Source organism: Convolutriloba macropyga, chromosome 7 (assembly GCF_964194025.1).
Source record: "Convolutriloba macropyga chromosome 7, txConMacr16.3, whole genome shotgun sequence".
Taxonomy (NCBI): Eukaryota; Metazoa; Xenacoelomorpha; order Acoela; family Convolutidae; genus Convolutriloba; species Convolutriloba macropyga.
The window spans coordinates 32,625,677-32,653,223 of NC_134474.1; the positions used below are offsets into that span (position 1 = coordinate 32,625,677).

Genomic DNA, 27,547 nt, shown 5'->3' on the forward strand with positions numbered 1-27,547 from the left:
AATTTGAAAACTCAGGCATTTTTTATAAAAAAATTAAGCAAAATCATTTTTTTGGCAAATATTTCTCAATATATAGGAAGATCCAGCTTAAAGATGCAAGAGTTTTGTGCCTTTAGATAGAATTTTTTGGAAAAACAGATTTGGTTTTTTTAATAAATGGTGTTATTACCATGTGCATCCTGAAATCAAGGACTGAGTTTTTTATTACTTCGTTTACTCAGCTGAGTTCTTTTGCGCAAAATCTGTTGTCATTACATTCTGCATGACGTTTAATATCAGTTTTGTCACAATTGTTCTCACTATACTCAATTGATTTTTTCTTTGAAATCTTTTGATTTCAAGAAAATTGAGGCAAACTCAACTCGATAGTTATAAAACTATGTTGTCTGAAAAATACAAACCTTTTCTTTTAAGAGTTTTAATTGCAAAAAATTATATCAGGTTTTGCAAGTTTTTTTGTCCTAGCTTTTTACAATGCATTGAGTTTTTTGATGTCAGTCAGAAATAAAGTCTCAGTTCTCATGCCTTTGCTTTTCTTTTCTTGAGCAACTGAGGTGGTTTTGCAATAAATTTTTGTTTTTTTGTTTCGTTCTTAATTTGATTGTGTACTTTAAGACAGAAATGCTGTGCTCTTTTTAAGTGAAGATGTTGTTTTATTCTTGATGATTTCAGCATATAGTCCTTGTTTCAATTTTTTTGTTCAATTTCTGTTTTCGCATGTTTTGTTTCAAGTGTTGTGCTGACAACAGACAGCCAGTTTCCTAACTATTTTTATATTAAGGTTTTTTCGTTTTCTTTCACAATTTTTAAGCTGATTTGTAAGATCTGTTCACAGAATGTGTTGATTTATGAATTTGAATTGGGGTAGTACGTTGGTGATGCCGAAACAGGAAATGGAGCGAAAAAGCTATTGTTTTATGGCGGGATAGTTTTTGCACTCTAATTTAAAATTTGAGTGAGAAATGAATGTTTGAGCAACAACTCTCTTTCTCGCCAGTTGTTTTCTTCTTCACGTGCATCTATTTGTGTTTGAGTTTTCCCGTTTTTTTAGAAAAAATTGATCAGTCAGATAGTTCTTCTGATCCCTTCTTAGTTTAAATGTTTGTTTAGGCAATGAAAGTGTATATCATGACTTGTCCTGCTACGTTTTTTATTATTTCATCGTCAAGTTTTTTTGTTGCAACTTGTGACTTTTTCGCTCTCTTCAAATGAATTTCTGACCATCCATTCATACATTTTTTTGCCAGTTTTGGTTGCTTGGCGTCTTTTTTTTACTTATTGGAGAGAAATCTTTGTTCCTGGAGATTTTTTTAAGTCAGGCATAACTTACCTCACTCACAAAAAGCTTTACTGTCCGAAAATGGCTTTAATTACCTTACTTTGAGATGCTAAAGTTTGAAGAGGGTGTCATGAAATAGTTTGATTGCAATTTTAGTGCCGCTTGTCAAAAACAGATTGAAGTCTATATCAAATTGAGACGTCCGCTTTTTTTGCTTTTCAGGTCTGATATTTTAGCGCTGTTTTTTAGGAGGTCTTGAAAGCTATTGCAGCGTTTTTTTGGCATTCTGCCATCTGCTTTGAAACTGAAAAAAAAAATGCACGAATTTTTATTCAGAGTCCAGGTATTTTTCAGAAAAAAAAAGTATAAGCAGTCACTATCTATTTTTTTAAAGAAAATAACCTCGTTGGCATTATCATTACTGGTATTGAAGTATCACTTTGTTTCAGATTCCACCATGTCTAACTTATTAAAAATGAATTGCTCCTTAATGACATGAAGAAAATTTCGAACTCGTCTTCATTTAGTGCACAATTTAGCCAAAAATGATGAGCCGGTTTGGTAAATTATGCGCAAGTTGCTGAACTTTCTTGTAAATGTACATTTGCGTAGGGAAAAACATTCATTTGGTCTGCTATAACATTTATCTGACGGATTTTTTTTATGACAGTTTTTAGGTACTTAAATGAATATATACCCAAAAACAAAACCTTGGAGGACTCCCAAAACATGGCCATATAAGAGACGGTGCGAAGTTGGGTTTCGGACTGTTTCGAACTATTTCGACGTAAAGTTTTATGACCGTCGGGCAATAAATGACCGTCGAGTATTTTTTTCCAATATTCATACTGCTTGCAGAGCAATATGAATATTGTACAAAATACCTTAGAAATCTTGGCTTGCTCGGCGCTGTAAGTTTTCAGAGGGGGGAAAATTGGTACTCAATGCCAAAAAGTAATGAGAAAATTTCTTGTAGGAGCTAAGCGTCATATTTTAAATCATTTTCAGGATATATATATATATATATATATATATATATATATATATATATATAATATAGATATACATATATATATGTATATATATATATATATATATATATATATATATATATATGTGTATATATATATATATATATATATATATATATATACATAAAATGTGTATATATATATATTATATATATATATATATGTGTGTGTGTGTATGTGTGTGTGTTTGTGTGTATGTGTGTGTGTTTGTGTGTATGTGTGTGTGTATGCTTGAGTGTTTGTGTGTGTGTTTGAGTAAACTGGTAATGTTTTTAGACTTCAGCGTGTTAACAAACCATTCCTCTGATTGTGACATGGACGTTGTAAACTGCACTGTGAACTTGATTGTGGACTACAGTATCAACAGCCATGCAAACAACATCTACGTGAACCTAAATGTAGTCAAATAAACTTATTATTTTCACAGAACTACAGGAAACATTATAGTCACAGTCTACTTTTGAGTCCTGGGTGTTAAGCAGTTGTAAGGGAACCCTACTTTCTATTAATATAAGACGCTTTGAACTTATTTTGCGTTAAGATGATGGAAAGGATATATCATTAGAACATTCATTGAAATTGGTTAGGAGACCTTTCCGATATTAAACGGTATCATTATTCCAGTTGAAATGAAATACATAGATTTTCCGATAATTCATCATAAATCTCAGGAGTATTTTATTTGCTTGAGAAACTATTTTTATACGTGCCAAAATTTATTAAGTTCTTAGCAGGTTGAGCCAACAAAGTTCTCAGGATTATTTCCTTGATACATTTCGTATCAACCAAAACTTGATACATTTCCTATCGTTTCGGTTCACTGGGTGATTAATAAAACTGAAAACTATAATACAACCAAAATTGTTTATATTGACACTGTTTGCACATTTTTAAGCCGTATAGCGTCAATGCAGCTCAAAGCCGTGTTTTAAAATTTAACAAGCAATTTTCAGTCCTCAAATCATATCAGAGAAGTTATATTCATTTGACGTTTAAATTAACTGGCCTTTTTAAGTACACATCTGGAACAACAGTGTCCGAGAGTCAGAGGTACAACCTTACAGAATGTTCTCAATCGGGAATGACAGACTACAACTGCACAATCTCGCTCTACAACTTGACTTTGACTGAATATGACTTCAATGCCCATATTAGAATCTACGAAGAACTCTTCCAAACCATCAACATAAAGCGAACAAGCGACAGTAGCTTCAAACGTAAGCTAAAATTGAATCACATTCACTTAAATTTTTAAAAAGAGGAAGATGAGGGTGACAATTAATGCACTCCCTAGGGATGACCGGATTCCAATCTTGCAAGAACCTTGCAAGATCTCATTCAAGTCAAAAAATAAATCAGGGTACAAATGTTTTAGAAAACAAATTTTAAGCAAATTATTGTTTATTAAACATGTTATAAAAGCGAAACCAGCGAAAAAATACTTGGCCCGGATTCAATATTTTTGGCCCCAAACATTTGTTTCAGTATCTTTGGAAGCTACAGCTGAACACCACATGAAGTGACTTTAACAAGAATTTTGATGAGTACAACTGATTCTAATTGACTTTTTCTAATTGACTTTTTGAAATAGTTCTTGCAGGATGGATTCAATTCTTGCAAGAATCTTGCGAGCAAAATGGAAGAAATATGCGTTCAATTGTAAGATTTCTTGCAAGATTCGTGCAAGATTTTAAATTTATGAATCACCAGGGCTGTCAATTGATCCAACCCCCAATGCATTGGGGTTTAGGAAACTTAAACCAACCCTAATTTTTTTCTGCTAAACGAACTTTGCCGACCGATACCTTTCGCGAAGAGATACAACATTCCAATGGTTAAAGAGCTCTGGAAAAACTGAATCAATTGTTAAAGAAATTTCTTTAAATTTTGATTTTTCTATTATCTAATTTTATAAAGTCTATAAAACTTATATCATAATGTTTGTTTCAATGAAAACGTTCCTTTACTGCCAACATCTCTGGTTTTGAATAATTCAACAACTTACTATCAACTGCGCCAAAAATTCATTCTTAAAAACTGTTTTCTACAAAAAAAGATGTATTACAAAAACGATTAAATGTTGTAACAATCTTTTAAAATTTGTTTTTTTCCTTGTTCTGTTATTTGCGCTCTTACTTATTTATCTCATTTATTCTCACTTTATTACTTGTAACAATTGTAGCAATATCAATTGTTGAGCGACCGTTTATTTGCTTTTCATTGGTTTTTGATAGCCAAAAGTTTTTTTAAATACAATTTGTTGAACAAATTTTATTTTGGACTAAAAGTTAGACTATAAAAATTTCTCATGCCGGAGTTTTGTAATTGACTTCATTGAAAAACTCTAATCATAAATCGTAGCCCAAAAATTTTTATTTCTGGCGTAATACCGAGAGCAATATATCATTAATTTGAATAAAATCATTTCAACAATTTAAGCGCAGATAGTTGGTTTCAAAAGCATTATTTGTTTTTGGGCCTTTACTTAGACCAATTTTTATCATAAACAGGTCCTTTTTTGGTAATCAAATGGCAAAAATTATGCGTTGATAGCCTCTTGAGCCGGCCCGAATGAGAAAAGCTCTGCCTGTGATAAGAATCAGTCATGACTTCAACCAGTCATGGGTTCTGAAGGGAAATGGCTAGATGAACCTCCTATTTTTGCGTGGGGAAAATCTCACTCTCCTCTGTTCCATACCAAAACTACTTTTGATCATTCATGATTATTTATTATCAAAATATCCTACTACAAAAGTGAGTCCCTCCTGTGTCAGGGATAAAAATGTCACACGTAATTTGTGGTTAAACTCAAATCCTAAGTACCAGTAAGGACCTCATTAAACTAACAAAAATTTTAGGGTAAAAAAGAGTACTTTGATTTTTCCTCCCAATTCCTTGAGTTTTCATTTGAAAAAATATTGGTATTAACGGCTTGTTCACTATTGTTAACCAAAAAACGTAACAAAAATCTGTGAGAAAAAATAGCGTGCGCTCAAGAACTTTCGATTGTCATTTTTCTTAATTTTTAGTTAAATATTTGCAAACAACTTGTCAGAAAAGTTATCACAAGCGGATTTTTAAAATTATTTTTTTTAAAAATCGATTTTTTCGTGACTTTTTGTGTTTTATCACTCTCTCCTTCTTGTTTTGGCCGCCGGGTCAGCAGTGCTGGAATTAAGCAGGAAAGAGCTAAAGAAGTGAGCGTGATTTCTTGCATTCAAAGCAGAACGTAACTATGGATTCAATTAAGGACGAATTAACAGAAAATTTCCAAGACAGCATTTGTTTAATGTCAAAATGTCTCCATACGTTTTCTAGTAAAAGCTGGATTGGCAGACGTGTTGTATTTCTTAACCAGAAATAAATTCAAATTGATGCTCCAACAAAAATCACAGTCCTTTTTTGAAAGCATAAGATGTACAAACTTTAATTGTAATCATTTAATTGTTAGACACACTTTACCACCTAATATTTGATAAAACCGATTGCTAAATTATTACAAATTCAAATTAATTATTTAAATGAATGATGTGTTCTAATAGTTGTCAAATTTGACGTAATTGTTGTATGTTCCCTGCTGATCAAAGTTGTTGCTGATTGAATTGATTTAAAAAAATTTCACGTTTTTCAGGTTGCAGTGATATAACTGAAGTAAACGTTCTTCTGAAGACCAAGTTGCGCATTAACATTTTTTTCTGGTATGGTCCGACAACTTTAAAAGATGACACTATAGTGAATTATTTGAAAACTAGTGTTTTATTGTTACATAAACGTACAAGTTTTTTGTAACATTTTGCAACTTCTTGTATTATTCTTGATCACTTGCAAATTGTGGCTTAATTTTAAAAATATTTTCAGTTTACTTTTATACAGCCACTGGAAATTAGGAGTTTTTATTTGTTTATTAATAAAAACTAAATGAACTTTAAAAATTTCTGAAAAAAACTTTTAATAACAAATTAATGTGAAATGTTACAAAATTTACTATTTTTTGTAACTTTTTTCACAAAGAATATCTTGTGATTTGATTGTTAAATATTCACTACAGCAACTTAACTAGGATACCTTCACATCAAAAAAGTTCTTACCAAGTTGCAAATAAATATTCAAAACATAGATAGCGAAAACAGGTGGTATGGTAAATCAGATCGAAAAAGCTTCCAAAAACGCATTGCTAAACTTAAAAGGACGACCAAAACTTTTTCTATTTCAAGAAGCTGATGTGTAAAGCACCCTTGGTGCACTTATTAGGGACTTTATCTGTGAGTAGAACTATCTCTGATTGTGTTTCATGTATAGGTTGTATCTGGGTTTTATTTTTTGCAACCACGTGGTTGAAAAAATCGAAAATTTTTATTTTGAGTCTCCTGCCGTCTTGTTAATCACATCCACTCACCTACAGTTTTTTGCTTTGTAAACAATTTAAAATCATTTATATTAGGTGCTTTTATTACGGAGGAATTCTGTGAAATGATTGTTTTAGGGCAACTTGTCGGCATGGGAGCCGCCTCGCTCCTGACCATGGTGTTCGCCATAATGGCCGCCATCAACTAGCCACACTTTACGACAAAAAACAACCAATGAAGACTTGACTTTTCTGAGAAAAACCAAACTCGGTATTGCTTGAATCGCTTGACCGTCTTAAAAGATCGAAAAAATGAAGAAACGATACGAGTTTGCAAATCTGAATCTTCAATTAATCTTCAGGAAAGTTGGTGGCTTAAAACTTAATTTCTGTGAGTAAATCTTTTCTGACTGCGACATGTTTGAGCAACTAATGATGGGCTCACAACCCGGACAACATGTTCACGTGCTGCAGTCTTTGTGTGTTTCTATCAGAAAATAACAACTTATTTCTGTTTGCATCCAATTTATGGAGTTCAGGCAGTTCCAACTGAGGACTGATAAATGACGGACTGACATCAGACCTGACATGCAGTCCTCTTCAACGCAATTTGCCGAGAACTTCAAAAACTAATATTTTGATGATTGAATTTATATCGCCCTGCGATCTATAAATCGTTAAATTAGCCTAATATATTGCAGATGCGGTATAGATACATGATACCTAACAAATTTATTTTTGAAGCAACTGTGTCGTACAGATTTACAATCTGTAGATTTGAATTGTTTCGTAGTGCCAATTAGCGTTCTTTATTTCGGCCAATTTAAGAGTGAATTGGCGGAGCGAATTCAAGCTTTATTTTGTTATTCAAATATTGATTATTTGAGTTGCAAAGTTTAGGTTGATTTGGCGGAGCGAAATCACGTTCAACTATCTATCGGGTATTTCGCTTAGCGAAAGATACCAAATTTTTGATGCGTCTGAATTTAGACTTTGGCGGATCGAAATCTAGTTAAGAGAGAGAGAGTCAACTATTTTAAATTACGAAATTGAGAAGAATGAAATTAGGCAAGATTAACAAACTGCTTCACAAATTGTTCACAAGATAACATTACTAAATTGCGGCAACTGACAATCACGAGACAAGGTGAACAGACAAAAGATCATGCATAGGATATAAACAAATTAACAAGTATGAAATCATCGGATTTGATCTTCAAAATTAAACTGAATAAATGAACAAATTAAAATAAGGAAATTGAACTAAATTAAGTTAAACAGAAATTGAACTAAATTGGTTGCACCAAATTAATGAACTCAAACTAAAAATGTACTATTGTACCACATTTCCCCCTTGGCGGAAATAAATAACATGTTATTTATCAGAAAATTAGTAAGAAATATGTACTTGTTAAATAATAAATACTGTAATGTTTTAGACAGAGTTTTGAATGGTCAGTTTTACTCATTAATCGCTTTCGCTTTCATAATACCTTTCCGCTTCGCCAACTGTCATAGATAACTCGGGTTCCTCATAATTCGGAGAGACGTAGAATTGAGTGGGGTAGGAAGTTGTTGGGGAGCATGGGCCGACTGTGAAGTTTGACTCCTCTTGATTGGATTGTGCTGCAGCAGTTTGTATTGCAGAGATTATGGACTTGTTTTCGATTTGTTGTTTTTTAATGTTTTGCCGTCTCTTCTGTTTTCCAATTGCTGCAGTACTTGGTGTTGTGGGAGGGCATGATTGAATTGGATTCACAGACTCATCCGATTCTGTTGTTGAAGTGGCAGAGCGTTTTCTCTTTGAAGGAATTAGCGCTGCGGATGCTTTCGTGGCTGCTTTTCTTTTCGGTCTGCTTGGTGGCTCCGCGATAATGATGCTTGAAGTCGGAAGTTCCATTGGCACTGCGGGATCGTTATTTGACTCCGTGGTTTGATTTCGCGGCGCCGTTGTCTGTTGTATCTTTGGCTTGGTCGGCATTCTTACTCTGAGGGCGCGTGTTACATTAGAGTGAATGGACGACACTGTGCTGACGTCATCTGCCACTTTTCTGTGTTTCATTTTCTTTCCACCTTCTAACTTTTTTCTTAGTTCTTTTGCATGGTGATGAATGATTTCCTCCGTTGTTTTTCCCGTGGGGATTTTCGGGCGTCTATTTGCATATATTTGCAAATCTGTTTCTCGTTCCGCCTTTGTGCCGAACTTTGCGAGGTCAGAATTCCGTATAGTAACCTCTCTCTTGCCCGGTTCTTTGATTACTGATGTGTTTTCGGTTGTTTTAATAACTGACGATCCTGGTGCAAGTACGTCGTATAGACCGTCGAGACTTTTCTTTGATCGTTTTATTTGTGGTTTTTTCTTTGCCAATTTGAGCTCCAGTGACGATTCTGTTCTTGGTATCGGTTGGCCAACATCGGGATGAGAAATTAATCTCGATTCTTTATTTGGGTCGTCCCGCTGTCTTTTCATTGCCTCCTTGCCCAGTTTGTCCTTGTTTATTTCCATTTCTATATCGCTTCGCTCATCATTGTCCCATTTGTCGTCTGTGATGAGTTGGTCCCATTTGACAGTCTCCAAATCTAAATATTTATTAAGAATATTTTTGTAAGTTAAACTTTTTGAATCTGGATTAGTAGTTATATTGCCTAATGGTGTATTCGCTTTTCTGCCAAAATGTGCCTCAAAAGGTGATATTCCAACAGTCTTTTGACGACATATTCGTAACTGATAAATTATTGAATTTATTGATGCTTTCATGTTAAATTGATTTTGTGCCGCCGTTTTAATACAGGCTAAGCGATTCTTGATTGTTTGAATGAGTCTTTCAACCAAACCAATAGCTCTGTGGTCGTGTATTGGCGCCTCGATTAGCTGTATATTATTTTGATTACAGAATGTTTTAATTCGATGCCCCGTTTGACATCTAGCCTGATCCAATCTAATCGCGCGGGGTATACCGTGTAACAAAACATATTCTTGAAGAAACTTTAAAATATTATCTGCATTGGCTCTATCAAATACCTTTGCTGTTGGAAATTTCGAAAATCGATCAATACATGCAAGAAAATAAATCTCTTGATTTTTCTCATTATAAATGGTCCTCCAAAATCAATTTGAATCTCTTCATTAGGAACTTTACATAGCTTTAATGGTGCCCATTTATTTGCTGGTATAATAGGTTTTAAATTTTTACCAATTTTGACACATGGGTTGCACTTTGCTGTTTTGGTGGCAATATCCCGGTGCATGTATGGCCACCACGCGTGTGTCGCCATATCCGTCATTCCCCATGTGCCAGGGTGAGTTGTGTGGATTGCATCTACATACGCATCCTTGATAGCATGTGGGAGTGCAATTCTGTCGTCTATGCAAACACACCCATTCTTCACGTGTAAGTCCTTCCAGAAGGAATGAATGTAGGGTGAGATTTGACTGCATCTGTCTTCATTGGACGTCAAAATGCAGTCGCGAATCTCTTTCAAGATCGCGTCCTTTGTTGTCAGGCTGGCCATGAGAGAGCTTGAGAAGATTTTTGAAAGCGCGAAATTGAAAGAATCCATGTACAAGTCGTCTACCGAAGGCGAAGTGGCTGTTGTATCTGTAGTAGGTGTAATGGGGGTCACAGGTGCCGCTTGAACAGTAGAAGGCCCCGCCTCTGCAAATCGGACTCTGGAAGGGGTCGATTGTTTTACAGTCATCAGTGTGTCGTCGTCAGAAGGTGATTGAGACATCATATATACGTTCTTGAATTTTGTTGCGATGCGTTGAAAATGATTTAGATTAGAGTGTGACTGTTCGGTGGGTCGGTTTAAGGCAAAAAGCGAGTGAGGAATGTTAGTTGTTTCGATTTTGGGGATGGAATTTAAATTATTTATCGTTAATTCGCTAATTGAGTCGTCAATTTGCGTGCTTGTAGAATGTTCTGGATTTCTCGGTGCGAAATCACCACATAAGTTATTAGTGGAATTTGGACTATTTGCGACGCAATTTGTAGATTGATTTCGCGCTGCGAAATCGACGTAATTTTCAGCATTTAATAAGAAGCGTTTCGCGCTACGCTTAATTATATCCAAATTAGCTACAATAAATTGCTCGTCGTATGTGGATATATTAGCAGCTTGTTGATGCGGGTCGCGAGATATATAATCCACTAATCCCATTTTTGTGCCCGGAAGGTGATCAATCGAAAATTCAAATGGTAGTAAACAATCTACCCGTCGCGTCAGTCTACTATTATATGATTTATTGGATCTGTTTTCTCTCATAATAGAGAGAAGGGCTCTATGATCAGTTATCACAGTAAAGGGTTTGCCGTATAAGTAATACTTAAAGTGTTCCACTGACCAAACAACACCCAGAAGTTCTAGTTCGTTTATGCTATATCTGTCTTCAACAGAGTTCAAAAATCGCGACGCGAATGCTACAGTATGCCACCCATTAGGTGTTCGTTACTCCAATGCACATCCCAATCTCTTACGCGAGGCGTCACATTTAATTCGCGTTTCCAAATCCGGGTTGAAATGTTTATTTTCAGTTGTTTCCGTAATTTGTTCTTTTATTAAAGAAAACTGTTTATCGTGCTCTTCCGTCCAGAGAAATTTTGAATTTTTCTTAAGCAATGGTCGGAGGGGGTAACATAATTGTGACAAATTCGGAATAAATTTTCCAAGATGGTGTACAGATCCCATAAAAGATCGAAGTTTTTTAAGATTAGTAGGTGCCGATAATTTTCCGATTGCATCTGTTTTACTTGAAAGTGGGGTTACACCAGACTGCGTAATATTATGACCGAGCCATTCAATCGTCTCTTTTGCGAAATGACATTTTGCCAGATTTATGCGTAAATTTTCCTGATCCAGTTTTATTATACATTTTCGTACTAAATGAAGATGTTTTTCGATTCCACCTCTACTAACGATCAAAATGTCATGTAGGAAACAGAAAGTATTTTCTAAATCGGCTAGGGTACAATCAATAGCTTTTTGGAACTCCGCCGGCATGTCTGTCAGCCCGTAAAATCCAGTTTTAAATCGATATGTGCCAGTCATATCACCACTGACTATATTGAAGTTACAATGGCGGGCCGTATCACTGTGTAGCTTTAATTGACTATAAGCGTATTGCAAATCAAGAGTTGTGAAATAAGCAGTCTCCTGCGGCGCCGTTGACAGTGTTTGCGAAATCGTTTGAATTAGCGAATCTATATTAGGCATTTGATACTTGTTTTTCTGAATAGCTTTGTTTAGGATTTTTGAATCAAGGGCTATTTTGATTGACTTATCCTTTTTTACCGTAATGACAATCGGAGATATGAAAAATTGATCTGAACAGTTGTTTAACTTTTCAATATGTCCTTCATTTAACAGTTTTTCTAATTCAATTTTCACTTTCGGTTGGAGGTGAATGGGTACTTTCCGTCCTTTTTGATGTATTACTCGATAATTTTTGTGAAATTTTGAATTGACCGTGTGGTTTTTTGATTTCCCAATTCGAGATATCAAATCAGGAAATTCCTTTGCCATTGATTTCTTGATTGCACAAGGTGGATCTATATTATTAATTTCAGATTGCGGGCAAGGCTTCTGAGAAATTGTAATACCTAACTGGTCAAAAAGGTCCCGTCCTAATATTGGTCTAAATCCATCGGATACAACCGTTATTTTTGCCTTCTGTATACTCCAATCATTGCATTTTACCGGCGTTTTCAAAGTACCAAGAGGTTGGACGATATCATTCGAAAATGACTTCAATTCCAATGGTCTTTTCTCCGACCATTGTGATTGAGCGCAATTGAGCATTATTTCTCTTGCGAGTGACATATTAATAATGGTACAACCACTACCAGAGTCTAGAAGTAAATCGCAGTTTGTGTTTCCAATTGTTAGTGTTAAATTTTTCAGTGTCAAATTTGGGGAACTCGTATTTTCAATAGTGGCAACGTAATTATCATCCGAAGAATCATAGTCTGAATTGATTTGCGCAGTATAATTGATATAATTGACGTTTAGACTTTCCTGGCTAGAATTTTGATTAGATGTTTCTGCCGTATCTATATTGTTAATACGATTAGTTTGTTGAGTGTTTCTTGAAGAATTAAGTCTTCGACGACAAACTTTAGCGAAATGGTTTTGCAAACCACAGTGATTACATTTCTTACCCATTGCGGGGCAAACCTGACGATGTGTAGGTGTCCAGACTTGACCACAACCACGGCATTGACCAATGGATGCACGGTTTGTGACTGTTCTGCTTGATTGAGGTCCTCGTGCTCCCGCGCCGCGAAATCGATTGAATTGTTGTACTGTGTTTACCGTACTGCCAGTTGCGCCGTTATTAGATGAAATTCTTTGCTGATTCTGATTACTCATTTCCATGTTTACTGCAATGCTGAGTGCCCTCTCTGGTTCGACTGTGTCCCTTAGAAAATCTCGCTGAATGTCATCGTCTAGCATGTTAGTGATGAAAATGTCCCTGATGATGGCTTCTTCACGGTTTTCAAAGTCACAATTTTCAGCTAGTTCTTTTAAGATGCTGTAAAATTGCTCTACAGTCTCGCCCTTCTTTTGCTTCCGAGAGAAGAACACAAATCGATCGAATGTGATGTTTCTTGGGCGGATAAAGGCAATCTCCATCATTTCCCAGAGTTTTAGAGTAGTCAAATCATAAATGTTGTCGTGCGGGAATTTTTGTGTTAATAGTCGTCTTCCTTCAGTACCAATACTGAGGTACAACAGGGACACGCATTTCTGATCGCACAGATTCCAAGGACGCTCCCCACATAGTATTCCCGCTTCGGTTATTTTTTGACACTTTAGTTCCCATTGTAGCTTCAGCTGGTTGTTTCTTACTCTACGTTCTCTTTCTGCTTCCTCGGTTGTGTCGTCAATCGGCATTTCGTACTTCGGTTCCACTGGTAGGCGAACTGTCGATGGTTTGGGTTGAAGCAATGTGTCTATAGTTATGTTCTCGCGAGCGAGAATCGCTAGTTTTAATTGAATTCTCCATTTCTCCCATCTGATCGGTGGGTCTGAGGTTGGTCGTTCCCAAAATGGCTCTATCGACAGCGGTGTTTTTCTCGATTCTCGAGCTGACTGCGCCATGTCGTACAGATTTACAATCTGTAGATTTGAATTGTTTCGTAGTCCCAATTAGCGTTCTTTATTTCGGCCAATTTAAGAGTGAATTGGCTGAGCGAATTCAAGCTTTATTTTGTTATTCAAATATTGATTATTTGAGTTGCAAAGTTTAGGTTGATTTGGCGGAGCGAAATCACGTTCAACTATCTATCGGGTATTTCGCTTAGCGAAAGATACCAAATTTTTGATGCGTCTGAATTTAGACTTTGGCGGATCGAAATCTAGTTAAGAGAGAGAGTCAACTATTTTAAATTACGAAATTGAGAAGAATGAAATTAGGCAAGATTAACAAACTGCTTCACAAATTGTTCACAAGATAACATTACTAAATTGCGGCAACTGACAATCACGAGACAAGGTGAACAGACAAAAGATCATGCATAGGATATAAACAATATAACAAGTATGAAATCATCGGATTTGATCTTCAAAATTAAACTGAATAAATGAACAAATTAAAATAAGGAAATTGAACTAATTTAAGTTAAACAGAAATTGAACTAAATTGGTTGCACCAAATTAATGAACTCAAACTAAAAATGTACTATTGTACCACAAACTGTTTAATTGCTCTCGTAGAGAAGCAATTGTTGTAAACGTGTCTGTCTTTTTTATGCAAAATTTTCGCTTGACCGTTTTGACTTTTCGAGTGACTTTTACGCCCTTGACTTTTTGCGTTTCGCGTGATCCAAAATTCTCTCTCAATCACAATTTCAAGCAGCTGAACTCAATTGGCAGGCAATTTAATGCTAAAAGTCAACTGAAAAGTGCGCCCAAACTGGTGCCATTTTTCACTTCAAATCTTAATAGTGGTAAATGCTAACATCTAATGTGGTCATTTGAAGCCCACTATTGAACTTCTTAGTTCCATTTAGGCTCCCCCCCCCCAACTGAAGCAGGCTGCAATTTATTAGAGCTCCCACTAATCGTTCGAGAGCAATTCTTCCGAAGTTTAGTCGGTTATGTTATAGATATGAGCGGATCCCTATGCTATATGGACCGTATTGCTAACAAGATTGCGGGTACCAATGAACAAGAAGAAATTGGAATAAGTTAAACGAAAAAGTCTAGGAAGAGAAAACGTATCCAGCTAAAACGTATCAAATCTAAGAAGAGAAAGCGTATAGTTCAAAAATTTAAAACAAGAGTTCCCACAATTGCATTTGAAACCATGTAATGTTTTACATCAGCATATCTGAAATGATACTGCACAGAAGTTTATGCTAGCACTAAAAATTGTGTCTTACTTACCGATCTTCTGCGGAGATTTAATTCAAAAAGGGCCGCATTATTTGAGTTTTCAGGGGAACGCATATTATCTGAGTAACCTACATTTGCAAAGAAATGTATTACTTCAGCCCAATTATTTTGAAAATTGTACAAAGAAGAGCGTTGCTTTGATTTTATCAGAATTCAATGAGGTCTCAGTTTGTTTAAAAATTTTCCACAGAATTTGCGTACTACAAAAATTTTGAGTTCAATTTAACTGACTCCCTATCAAAAATTAACTGTCGTTGATACTGCGTACTTTACACAGGATGTTTAAAACACAAAACAATTATGGCTGAAGAAGTTTCAAAATTGTATTGCAAACTGAATATAATGCCTTCCCTTTATGATCGGATCCATCGAAAAAAACGAAGAAACAGATGCTATTTTTTCAACTTGCCCTGTATTCAGCGAAATTTTCTTGGAAGGGCCCACTTTTTGTAACGATCTTATTTTTTTCACAAATGTAACATTCATAAGAAAAGAATCAGATTTCTTTGTTATCAGATCGATTGAGGCTCCAATTTAAAAGCCAGACAAAAATGTATTTCACCATTTTGCTGATAATTTGCCCCGCATCGTTCGTCAAACGCATTGGTGAATAGTGAACTAATTGGATTAGCAGGTAGAAGCGATAAAGTGATCCACAAATGTTGTAAGACCTGCTAATTTGGCTAAAGTAAAATGGTTTTTCAAAACGATATGCTTTTGAATTAAATAAGACCAAAGTAACTAGTTAATGCAAAATTAACTAAACTAGAGTAAAAATTTAAAACAGAATTAAAAAATTGAAGAATCTTTGAAGAATCAATAAAACAGATTCCAAAGGGCTAAGAAACACGAAAATTTTTTTACAAAACTGTTATAGGCAAAGTCAGATAAGTAGCCCCAAACAAACCTCTCGAACCAAGAGAGACTATGTAATCAAAATTGCTAACCCTTGTGGCAATCCCAATTTTCCGTGTTTCCTATAAGCGGTATTTTAGTAGCAAAGTTCATTTTTTGCAAAGTTCGTTTTTTGAATTTTAATAATTTCATCTAAAAAGAAAAGGATTTTGCTCGTGTTTTCTCCTGGTAGTAAAATAAAAACCAAACAAAATTAGAAAACAATAGCTGAAAGTTTTTTACCTGGTATTGTGTCCAGTCAAATTCCGTCACCACAGACTAAATTGAAAACAAATGTTCTTTTTCTTCAAACGTGCAGCTGTAAGATACACCCAAGCAATTATTTTTGTATTATTTAAGTATTATTTATTTTGTTACTGAAAACTGAAGCCAGGAAAAACAATTATCCATTTGTTCAATAAATTTCTGCGAAGTACAGACATTCTAAAAGCTCTTTAATTCGAATCAATGAGCCAAACTATCCAAGAAAACTTAACATTTTTCAATTGTTAAAACACTGACACAACTAGTCTAAAAGAACAAAAATTCTGTTTTAAAAAATGAAATCACCGCTAGCTCGGAGTTATGATGAGCAACGAAAAAATTGCAGAGCTCAAGTCGTTCTGGAACGAATCTTAGAAATATTATGTTTTCGAAAATGAAACTTTGTCAAAACACAAAAGAGAGGAACATTGCAGGCCTCAACCCATTGAAAATTATTTTAGATTAAAATTTTCAAAGGAGTTCAATGCGATAAATTAGACGTAAAAATGATAGCAACAGATCTGTACGAAATTCAGAAAGGTTTTAAGAAATTAGAAAAACAAAATTATATCTGAGTTAAGGGGTTGACACTAAAATGAAAACTTGTTAGACAAAATTTTGCTGCAAAGCATTTAGTACAGAACTGGTTTCTTCTTGATTTGGTTATATGGTGCAATTTTTAATAAATTTGAACAGTAGAAATTAGCTCAAATGGAAACTTCTAACAAAAACTCTTTCAACTCGTTGTAAACCCTACTACTCTCGTGTTGTCCATTCATTTGGGATAAAATTTGCTGAAAAGATTATCAACATATGCATCGTACGAAAAAAAAACTGAGCAACTTCGAAACAAGTGAAGAGAAAGTAACTAGTGGACATGAAGTGAGAAAAAAAGCACAGACAATCTTTTTTTCTAAAAACCAAATGCCGTCTGATTTTAAAGAAAATAATTCAACCTTATTTAAAATTGTCCCACTGTTCAAATCAACTTCAATTAAAAAGCATGTTGAATAAATTATATAAATTTACTTGAAAAAAGGACAACTATGACAAGTTTGGAGCGTACCTCAAAAGCTCGCAAACGTTCGGAGCAAACCATTATCACTGCTCGGTAAAATCTGTTTGCTAAACACTCGATTGGTGGAAAACTTTTTCATACACAATATTAATAAAAGCAATTGGATCTTTCAATTGTTTCGCTGAGAAAAAAATCAAAGGCGGTCTGACCAAATGCCGCCTTTTAGAAAAAAATCAAAATTTTTTATTCAAACAAAATGTGTCGAAACTAAAAAAAATTGCCCAAAAAAGGAGTTCTGATATGTTTCTAATTGTCAGGAGGGGAGAGATTTGAGCAATCCGCGCAAGCAACAGTAAAATGGAGAAAAAATTCAGAAATTTCCAAATCATTTAAAACCAAATTTTCTTCAGGCGTTTAAAAAACCTAACTTTTAAATGAAACCTTTACATAGAAAAAACTCTGCCTCAGTACAAGGCATATAAAAGCTGTCAGTTTTGATATTCAGGTGAATAACCAAAAAGGAACAATAAAATAGGCAGATTTAAAATATTATCTAGAGAGTTCAAAAAATTATTCGCCCAAAAAATTGAAAGGAGTTTGTGCGCTCATTAATTTAGTCGCGCAATTTTATTTAGGAAACAAAAAGTTAAATATTTTTTATTATTGTTGTAAAGAAACTAGACACCGTAAAAATTTGAAACAGCGACAACAATCACAAAAATAGCGCACAAATCAAACAGTTTTGCAAAAATCTGTTTCACGTCTGAGGAGTAGCTTTTGGCGGAATAAGGATACTCGCTTTAAAAAAGTCTCCAACTGCCATGGCGTCTCCACCAAAATCAAAATCAAAATTTGAATTCCATTGAGTTCAAAAAAATTCAAACAAGCGACGAGAAGGTTTCTAAGTATTACGACGCTCACACAAATTCAGTTTCTTTTAATTGTAAAATTACAAAGAAGCCAGCACTAGTCAACTGTGTAGATGATGCTTCTCATTAGAAATGGTAGTTGTATGTTGTATATATTCACTGCTTGAACAAGAAGCAAAGTTGAACAACAAAAACTTTGCCTCCAGATGAAGCTACGTCTGAAACCCCACAATTTTCCGATTTTTATTTTTTGTGATATATATTTTTTGTGATTTTTTTGTGATTCAGTTTCTGTAAAATGTTTAACAAAAATGATAGATCTCATTTGAATTTTGTCTTCTTGTTTACCAAGATCTCAATAAGTTGAAACATACGCGGCAGATTGTCAGAAATTATCAAAAATTGGTTCCCCTAACCTTGATTGGGATTGAAAGAAGTCAAATAATGCAGTTCTGACAATATCTCAAAAGTTTACAGGAAATGAACAATAAATAAAACTAAGAGAAATTGGGATATTAAAAAAACAGTTACTTTTTCAAAAAAATACGGCAATTATAAAAAAAAATGTGGATCTTTTCTGTTTGTGCCTCTCCCCACCCCTCCCAGCTTAGTGGTTGCAAATTATTTGCACCCCCCAGAGGTACATGGCATTTTTTTACATAATGATTTACTATGTAATGACACCTGCTCTGAAATTGGGGGTGCATAACGTACTGAAGTGGGACAAGCGAAAAAGATCCAAATAAGTTTCTTTTAACAAAATTTCGTTGTCCCCAAGAAAGCGTCATAGTAATAACTTAAGCATTGTTTCTACTGAACTGATTTCAAATCTCATAGGACAGCTCGACTTATGATTTTGTCGAGTTGGTAAACATCATTTTTTATTTGATACTTTAGCTGAAAAATTCGTTTCTCCAATGACTACTTTCTCTATTGAACTGAGCTTCGGAAAAAAAGGCTAAAAGCAAGTAGCATCTTGAATCTTTGTCAATGTAAAGCAGAAAATTAGCGTTTTGATATTAAAAAAAATAACCAACTCTCTTTTTGATAGTCCACACACTTGCGAATCATAATTTGAGCAAAAACATGAGCATCGATGGTTGATACGCTGCAATTTGGCTTTTACAGCTGATACTTGGTCTAACACAATACTTTATTTGTTCGTCCTAATTTCCTATCCTAATTGCATAAGCAGAGATGTCTAGAAAAAAAATCAAGAAAACATTATTGATGCCATAGAGAGTTCCTATTTGAGTTTACAGAATTGACTCAAATTAATTGAGATTTTCTTCTTTCTAGTGTTAACGAAATAAAAATTGAAACATTAAAAACTTACAAAATGATAATAAAAGCAAAGAAAAAACAAAAAATTATAAAATAACAGAATACTATCGTCAGTTTTAATTGTAGGAAATTGCTTATATGTGTGTGCGTTTTTATGTTGAGATTTGAGCACATAATAACGCACATACATATAAGCAATTTCCTACAATTAAAACTGACGATAGTATTCTGTTATTTTATATTTTTTTGTTTTTTCTTCGCTTTTATTATATTTTCGTAAGTTTTTAATGTTTCAATTTTTATTTCGTCAACACTAGAAAGAAGAAAATCTCAATTAATTTGAGTCAATTTGAGATTTTCTTCTTTCTAGTGTTAACGAAATAAAAAATGAAACATTAAAACCTTACGAAAAGATAATAAAAGCAAAGAAAAAAGCAAAAAAATATAAAATAACAGAATCGTCAATTTTAATTGTAGGAAATTGCTTATATGTATGTGCGTTATTATGTTGATGTGTTTCAAGCGTTCCAAATCATTGCTCTGCTCATTTTTTTTAAAAAAAAAAATTACGCTTGAGATCGAGCACACCAAAAAAGTTGTTCCAACTGTGTTCCGTTTTCGAGACCAGAAAATTAAAATCCTTTTAAACCAAACAGTTTTTCAAAAATGTTTATATGCAAGGCAACTGCAACTACTTCACACAGGAAAAATCATCATTCCACCTGAATTTCTTTTTATTGATCTTCGACTGTCTTTAAATCTTTTTGATATGTGGTCAATTTTAATGATTTACTTTTTCTTAAACATTTTACACATTTTCTTTCTTTAATCCTCTCTGCACTGAAAAAAATCTTCCGAAGAACAGAGAAGCTATTCAGCTGAGAACAACATTAAACTATCTGCGGTTAACTGTTCTTTGTACAACACTACAGTCGAGATAGTGTTCGTTTTCGGTTATTTGCAATTTTTTTGGTACCAAAATATAACTGTATTACTTACTTGATCCAGCTACCCATAAATTCTTCGAATAAATTTTTTGTAATATTACTATAATTACGTTTATTTCAAGGAAAAATGAGTAAAGTATTTTAAATTTCTAAAATTTCTTCTTATTGGCAATTTGTTCACGATAAATTACTAACAAAGTTTTAGTAATGTCCTGGAAGCGGTAATGAATGTGTCAAGGCCCCAGAGATACTCTGTTGTCGATCTTGTTCCAATAGATCATATCCCTGGTTCAAAGAGAAAAATTATATAAAGGAAAAGCATCAGCTACTTGCTCTTTGTCATTAGTTATTTCATACCAGCAGTTCCAGACGTAAGTGAAGTGGATATACCTGGTAAAATCGATAAAAACTGTATGTTTGATACATGCTGGTCCCTAGTGGAGGTGTGCGTTATTGATCATACCCATCCAGGATAAACCCAGACATGATCAGACCCATCGAGACCATAATCAGCAATTGTCAGACTTTAGCCAGTTTTTAAAAGCTGCTCGTTTTTGGCGCGTTTTTAGGTAGACCCATCCGGGACAAAAATTAGCCATAATCAGACTCATCCAAGCAACAATCAGCCATGGTCAGACTTGAGCTCGTTTTAAAAATTGCTCTCGTTTTTGCCTTCTTTTAAAAATTGTTCTAATTTTTAAAAGTTCTGCTCGTTTCTAACTTTATTCATAATGCCCCAGACAAGGTGACCCCCTATATCTAACAAACTAAAAGTTGTAAATTACCAAACTCAAAAACTTAAATTGTTTCAATTGATCATGAGTCAGAACTCTGTCAAATGAGGTTGTTCTAAAGGCAAAAGTAAGTTTTTGAACAAATATATTCATTTTTTAACAACTGATATTCATTCGTAATCGGTAACTTGACTTTTGCTTAAAGCTATCAAATGTTCTATTTTCTAGCAATTTCTAAGTTTAAACATGATATACAACGAACAACAAAGCAAGTTGAATCTCATTTATTGACTCAAGGTAATGAATCAGATTCAGGCAGTCTTTGAATAGGGACCTCGACCGTATAATCAAAAACGCACTTTACTTCCCATGCGCTTTTAATTGTCTGATTATTAACGTGCAGCTCCATTTGGGGTAAAATTGTAAGCCAAAAGTTATTCCAGAAATTAAAGGCTTGAAAATTGTAGTGAAAAACTAATTAAAAATAAAATGTTGATTTGGATACAAAGATGCAAAATAAAGTCAGAAAATGGCCCTTATTATTGAGACAACTCCATAAACTTTAAAATGATTTTGAAACGATTTATATTTTAAAAATTTTCATTTTCTTTTCATCTAATGATAAAAGAAAGAAGATAAAAGAAAGATATTTGTGATATAATGTTTCGATATTGGGCTTTTCCAGATTCAAAAACAGGTTCCACCATAAATGCGACTTTTTACAGCAGGTATGGGGTCTATGTTTTCTCGCTACTCTTCTGTTGGGTTATGACATTTCGCAAGCGGAATAAAAAGCGTTTTTAACTAAGTAGGAAAATTAATTTCTTAAAATGAGAGAATAATAAGAATGATATTCTACTGTAGAATTTAGAGATTTACAGGAACGATCTGATTATTAGATCAAGATGAGGATTTGATTTTGGGGATGAAAAAATGATCAAATATCAGCTGTATATATATATATATATATATTTATATATATATATATATATATATATATATATATATATATATATATATATATATACATATATATATAAATATATATATATATATATATATATATATATATATACCCATTATCAGTGCTAGAAAATCAAGATACAAACTAATCTTAGTACCATGATTTACAGTGGGGGTTGCAAGGGTTACCCAATATGGTTTGCTTCTGCAAATTTCCCAGAAATCAGTCGCAGGGGGTACCATAGATGGTTTGCATTTACACTTTTCTAAGAATTCCTTCACATTTCCGGTGGTATCATAATCATTAAATACATGCTGGGAAGATTTTACATCAAATAATCTCACTCAAATTTTAGTTATCGAGATTAATCAAATTGAAACGAACATTGATCCTAAGCACCATTTCTTGACAATTCATTTATATAAAATCTCTGATCAAAAACAATTTGTTTTTGTCTCTCTAGACTGGTAAGTATAACTTTCTTTCTAATTCCCACTAAGATTAAGACTACAGTTTGTTTGATATTCTAACACGCCCACTAAGACTTGAGCTGATTGCGTACACTCTGTTCCCATTAAAACAGTTCTGAACGTTTCCACCTTCGATACGGGTAAAGTTTTCGTGAAGATGTCGGCTGCCATTTTGTCAGTAGGAACGTAATGAATTGAAATAGTCCCATCTTCCGTCTTGTCCCAAATGAAGTGAAATTTTGTCTCAGGGTGGTTGCTCCTCTTGTACATGACTGGCTTTTCGCACAATTTAATACAACTCTGGTTGTCCTCTCCAACTGCTATTGGAAGTTTCTGTTGGATGCCGAAATCCGCCAGAAGTTGTTTCAGATACAATGCTTCTTGAACTGCTGCAGCCGTGCCCTGATATTCTGCTTCTGATGAAGAAAGAGCAACTCTAGCCTGCTTCTTGACGCCCAGCTGAGTACTGCGCCACGTCCGTTGAGCTTGAAGTATCAGCCCGTCATTGATTTTCTGTTGTTCACGTCACCAGGACCAGTCTGCATCACTTTTCCCCACTACATCATAAGTAGGTTCTTTTGTGTAAGTAAGTTTTAAACCTTTGGAACCTTGAAGATATCGCAGTAGCCTTTATCCACACATCCAGTGTTAATTGGTAGGTGCATTCATGAGTCTGGACAGAATGTTGCCTGCGAAAATGATATCTGGCCTCGTCTGTTCGGCCAGATACAGAAGTCATCCAAGTAAGCTTCTGTAGATCCTCTGGACAATTCTTTGTCTCCGTTTTGTGCTGTCTGTTGTTTCAAATTCAAATAAACTGGAGTTCTTGAGGGTTTGCATTGATCCATTTGAAACCGCTCAAGCATTGTTTCTATGTAGCTTTTGTGGTCGACTGTTACTTTGCCCTCTTCTCGTCTCATTCTTAGACTCATAAACCAGTGTATTCTACCTCTGTCTTTCGTGTGCAATGCTGCTTCGAGCGTTTTTTGACATCGGAGATCACTGTCATGCTTCTTGATGCTACTATGATCTCGTCAACCCAGACCAAGTTGAAGGTGTGACCCTCTGTCTCAGCTCTTGCGAACAAGCAATGGTCATTCGTACTTCTGGTGAATACCTGCCTCAATATGAGGTTTGCCAGATCCTCATACCAGTTGCTAGCTGCCGGTTTCAAAACATAAATTGATTTATTATGTCGGCATACTAAGTTCTCGCCATCTGATCCTTGCTTTACAAACTCCTGCGGCTGTTCCAGATACAGTTCTTCAACTATTGGTGAGTGCAGGAAAACCGTCTTGACATCAAACTGGTGCATCACATAGAACTTTCGCTGATAGTTGAAGTAGAATCTTGAATGTCTCTGGCTTACAAGTAGGCGCAAAAGTCTAAAAGTAGTCCAGGTCTTCCACCTGTTTGAAGCCTTTTGCCACATAGCGTGCTTTGTATTTGTCTACCTGACCATTGGGTCCCAATTTCCCTTTACCGACCCATTTGCCCAGTATGACGTCCCTGTCTGTGGGTGGTCTCACTAGGTTCCAAGTCTCGTTGTCTTGGAGTTCCTTGACCTCGTCCTTCTTTGCCTGTTGCCACTGGTACCAATCGCCACCATGCTTGGCTTCATATACTGTTTTGGGTTCCACATAGTCACTCTCAGTCACAAAAAGGTGGGTCCCGACTTCCCCAAAAAATTCCAGAACATTCCATGCTCGTGTCCCTCGTCTGGGCTCTGAACAGTCCGCTTGATCCAAGGCCTCTTCAAAGAAGCCAACTGTCTCTGACTAGGAGAAGTCCTCCATTTCACTGTCTTTCAGTGACTCCGAGTCTCAGAGACTCCCTCTTATTGCAGTTGGTTCTTCATCCAGTGCTGATACCTCAACATTTGAGGCATTTCGTCTCAGTGTCGTTTTTTGAGTGTTCACGCTCTCTGCGTCATGCCACTCCTCCTTTATTGCAGTAGATGTGCCCTGCTCCTCTTTGTTGCAATCGTCTTCATGACCATCATCTGGTTGCCAGATCCCCAGCTGTGACCCCTCATCTAGTAGGTCGGGCGTCTCTGTGTTGTCAGGGATTGAACCCACATCGGACTCCTTGATAATCTCATCTCGAACAGCCATAACCTTGCGTGTGTTGGGTACGTACACCACGTATCCGTTTTCTCCTTCAGTGTAACCCACAAACTTTCCTTTTAGTGCCTTAGGTTCAAGTTTGCTGACATCTCTGTCCCGCCTCCTCATGAAGACTGTGCAACCAAAAAGGATAGTTTACTGATTGAAAGCTTAGGTTTTATACCTCGCATCAGCTCTGCAGCAAATTTTTCTTCTCCTCGTCTCACAACCAATTTCCTGATCCTTGTTGCGTGGATAATTGCTGCTCACCACATCGTCCTGGGAAGACCCGAGTCAATGAGCAAGCATCTTGCCATCTCCAACAGTGTCCTGTTGCACCTCTCAACTAACACATTCTGTTGTGGCGTCTCTGGTATGGTCTTCTCATGTGGAATGCCTGCATCCAAACAGTACATCTTGAACTGCTCTGAGAGAAACTCCTTCGCATTGTCTTGTCTCAGCTTCCTGGTCGTCCCCACACTGAGAGCATACTTCTTCAGGTGGTACAGTGCTTCGCTCTTTGCCTTATGCAAGTCCACAAACACAAACTTCGTGTACTGGGCTGCAAACACAATGCAGAACTGGAACCCTGTCAGTGACTCTACTCTGAAAGATCCCATCACCTCTGTGAACAACCTCTCCAGCTAATCTTCTGCTTGGGTCTCTGCCACTCTTGGTACTGGAGTCTTTGTGATCTTGGCCAATGCGCACACATTGCATGCCTCATCGTGTTCCTCCACTGTCTCTGGTGCATTTATGACCATATCCGATTGATTCAAATGACCCAATCTTCCTTACACTGTCAAGTTTCATGCTTCTTGTGTTAGTTTTACCAAAACTCCCTTCTGGAATTTCATGCAGCTATTTCCTTTCTCGAAAGTGAAGCTATGTCCCCACTCCGTGCATCTTGAGACTGATAAGAAGTTTGAAAAATGGTCCGCATTTGAATTTGAAGAACAAAATTTTTTTGAGTTGGCATTGGAATTCCCCTTTGTTTGTGGGTATGCTGATCCTCACACAGCCTCTGCCTACCACTTTGGAAGCCTCTGCGTTGGGATTTCTGACCACTGATTGATGAATGGGCACAAAGTCCATGACCTCATCGATGTTCGTCATTATGTGATCTGTACAACCGCAGTCCACTAGCATGCCTGCTGTCTTCCACTGGGTAAGAGCTGCCCAGCATTCCTCGTCTGGTGTAGCCAATGCTGGACTCATTGCTACTGACTCATGTTTGCCTCCATCTCTTTGTCTCTTGCATGCCCTGTCTAGGTGACCTTTCGAACCACAGTTGCTGCATTGTGCTGTCTCCTTCCTCCTGAAGTCCTTGGCAAATTGTCCAGGGATCCCACACACGAAGAAGTTTCGTTTCTTGTGTCCCTTCTGGATGTCCCCTGTGTCTCTGTGCTGTGCTCTCATGGAATTTCCGCGGCCTTTTCCGCAACTCTGTGAAATTCGTTGCCGGGTTAAAGCTTTCTTTAAAAAAAAAATTTATACCTCATTGGCAGACCATTGAGGACAAAGGCGTTGAAGAGGGTCACTGAGACTGCTTCCCCTGCTTCTTGTAGCCTTGTGAGCAACTCTTGTCCTCTGATGAAGAAGCTATCCGAATCCTCAGCATCCTCGAGCTGCATCGAGCAAGCTGTGCCACCAAAGTCACCAGTGTCGGCGTCTCCACACTCCGAAATTTCTCCCGCAAAAGCTTCCAAGCCTTTGCTCCATCTCCGATGCCATCATCTCCCACACAGTCATTTCTCATCAGCATACGGGTTGTTGCATCTAGAGTCAGTGCCAGATGGCACCACACACTGTTCCGTTTATCCTTGATGTCTGCAACTGCCTTCTCATATGCATCCTTCATCACTTTGTGGTTTTTCTTTTCATCATTAATCGCCCCATTGGCTAGTGGTGCAGGCTCATTGGGTTGCTCCTCTGTCTAAAGTAGTGATTTGCAAAATCCCTTCGTCTGCGTCATTGCAACAAATCTTGTGCTCCAGATTGGAAAGTCCTGCGCCTTTCCCGTGTAGGTCAGCAGCTTCACTGTCTGTTGATCCATCATAGTGTGAGCAGGCAAAACTGTTGTGAAAAGAAAAAGTACTACGCATAAAAGGATTATGACTGTCAACAACAATTTAGTTTTGTTTTAGAAATCAGTTTCATGACTCAGAAAATTGCTCGGCCCATAACCTGTAGGGTTATGGAATTTCGCGAGCGGAAAAAAAACGTTTTTAACTAAACTGAAAAATTAATTTCTCAAAATGAGAGAATAACAAGAATGATATTTTACAGTAGAGTTTAAAGATTTACAGGAGAGATCTGATTATTAGATCAAGATGTGGATTTGATTTTGGGGATGAAAAAAGGATCAAATATCAGCTGTATACATATATATATATATATATATATATATATATATATATATATATATATATATATACCCATTATCAATGCTAAAAAGTCAAGATACAAACTAATCTTAGCACCATGATTTACAGTGGGGGTTGCAAGGGTTACCCAATATGGTTTGCTTAGGCAAACTTCCCAGAAATCATTTGCAGGGGGTACCATAGATGGTTTGCATTTACCTTTTTCTAAGAGTTCGTTCACATTTCCGGTGGTATCATAATCATTCAATACATGATGGGAAGATTTTACATCAAATAATCTCACTCTAGCATTAGTTATCTAGATTCACCAATATGAAACGAATATTGATTCTAAGCACCATTTCTTGACGATTCATTTATATAAATTCTCTGATCAAAATCAACTTGCTTTTGTCTCTCTAAGTTCTTTCTTTCAACTTTCTTTCAACTTTCTTTCAAATGCTCACTAAGTTTTAGACTATAGTTTGATCGATATTCTAACATCTGCTGCCATTTCTGAATAAATTTTGATTTAAATTTTATAAAAGTGTCACTTGCGAACAATATCTGCAAAATACAC

General features: G+C 35.7%; 2 protein-coding genes across 4 annotated transcripts in view; one reads left to right on the forward strand and one right to left on the reverse strand.

Annotated features, from left to right (window-relative positions):
• LOC142342213 (uncharacterized) overlaps positions 1–7,403 on the forward strand; it is a 22,377-nt gene extending 14,974 nt beyond the window's left edge. For 2 of the 3 annotated variants that reach the window (XM_075393465.1, XM_075393467.1), the window contains exons 6-8: positions 2,587–2,708; positions 3,326–3,527; positions 6,794–7,403. In XM_075393465.1, coding sequence (XP_075249580.1) covers positions 2,587–2,708; positions 3,326–3,527; positions 6,794–6,864 — 395 coding nt within the window. In that variant the 3' untranslated portion in view covers positions 6,865–7,403. The remainder of the gene's footprint in view (positions 1–2,586; positions 2,709–3,325; positions 3,528–6,793) is intronic. The other variant, XM_075393468.1, reaches the window with a different exon arrangement.
• LOC142342786 (eukaryotic translation elongation factor 2-like) overlaps positions 1–27,547 on the reverse strand; it is a 425,342-nt gene that overhangs the window by 226,785 nt on the left and 171,010 nt on the right. The gene's annotated exons all lie outside the window — the stretch shown is intronic.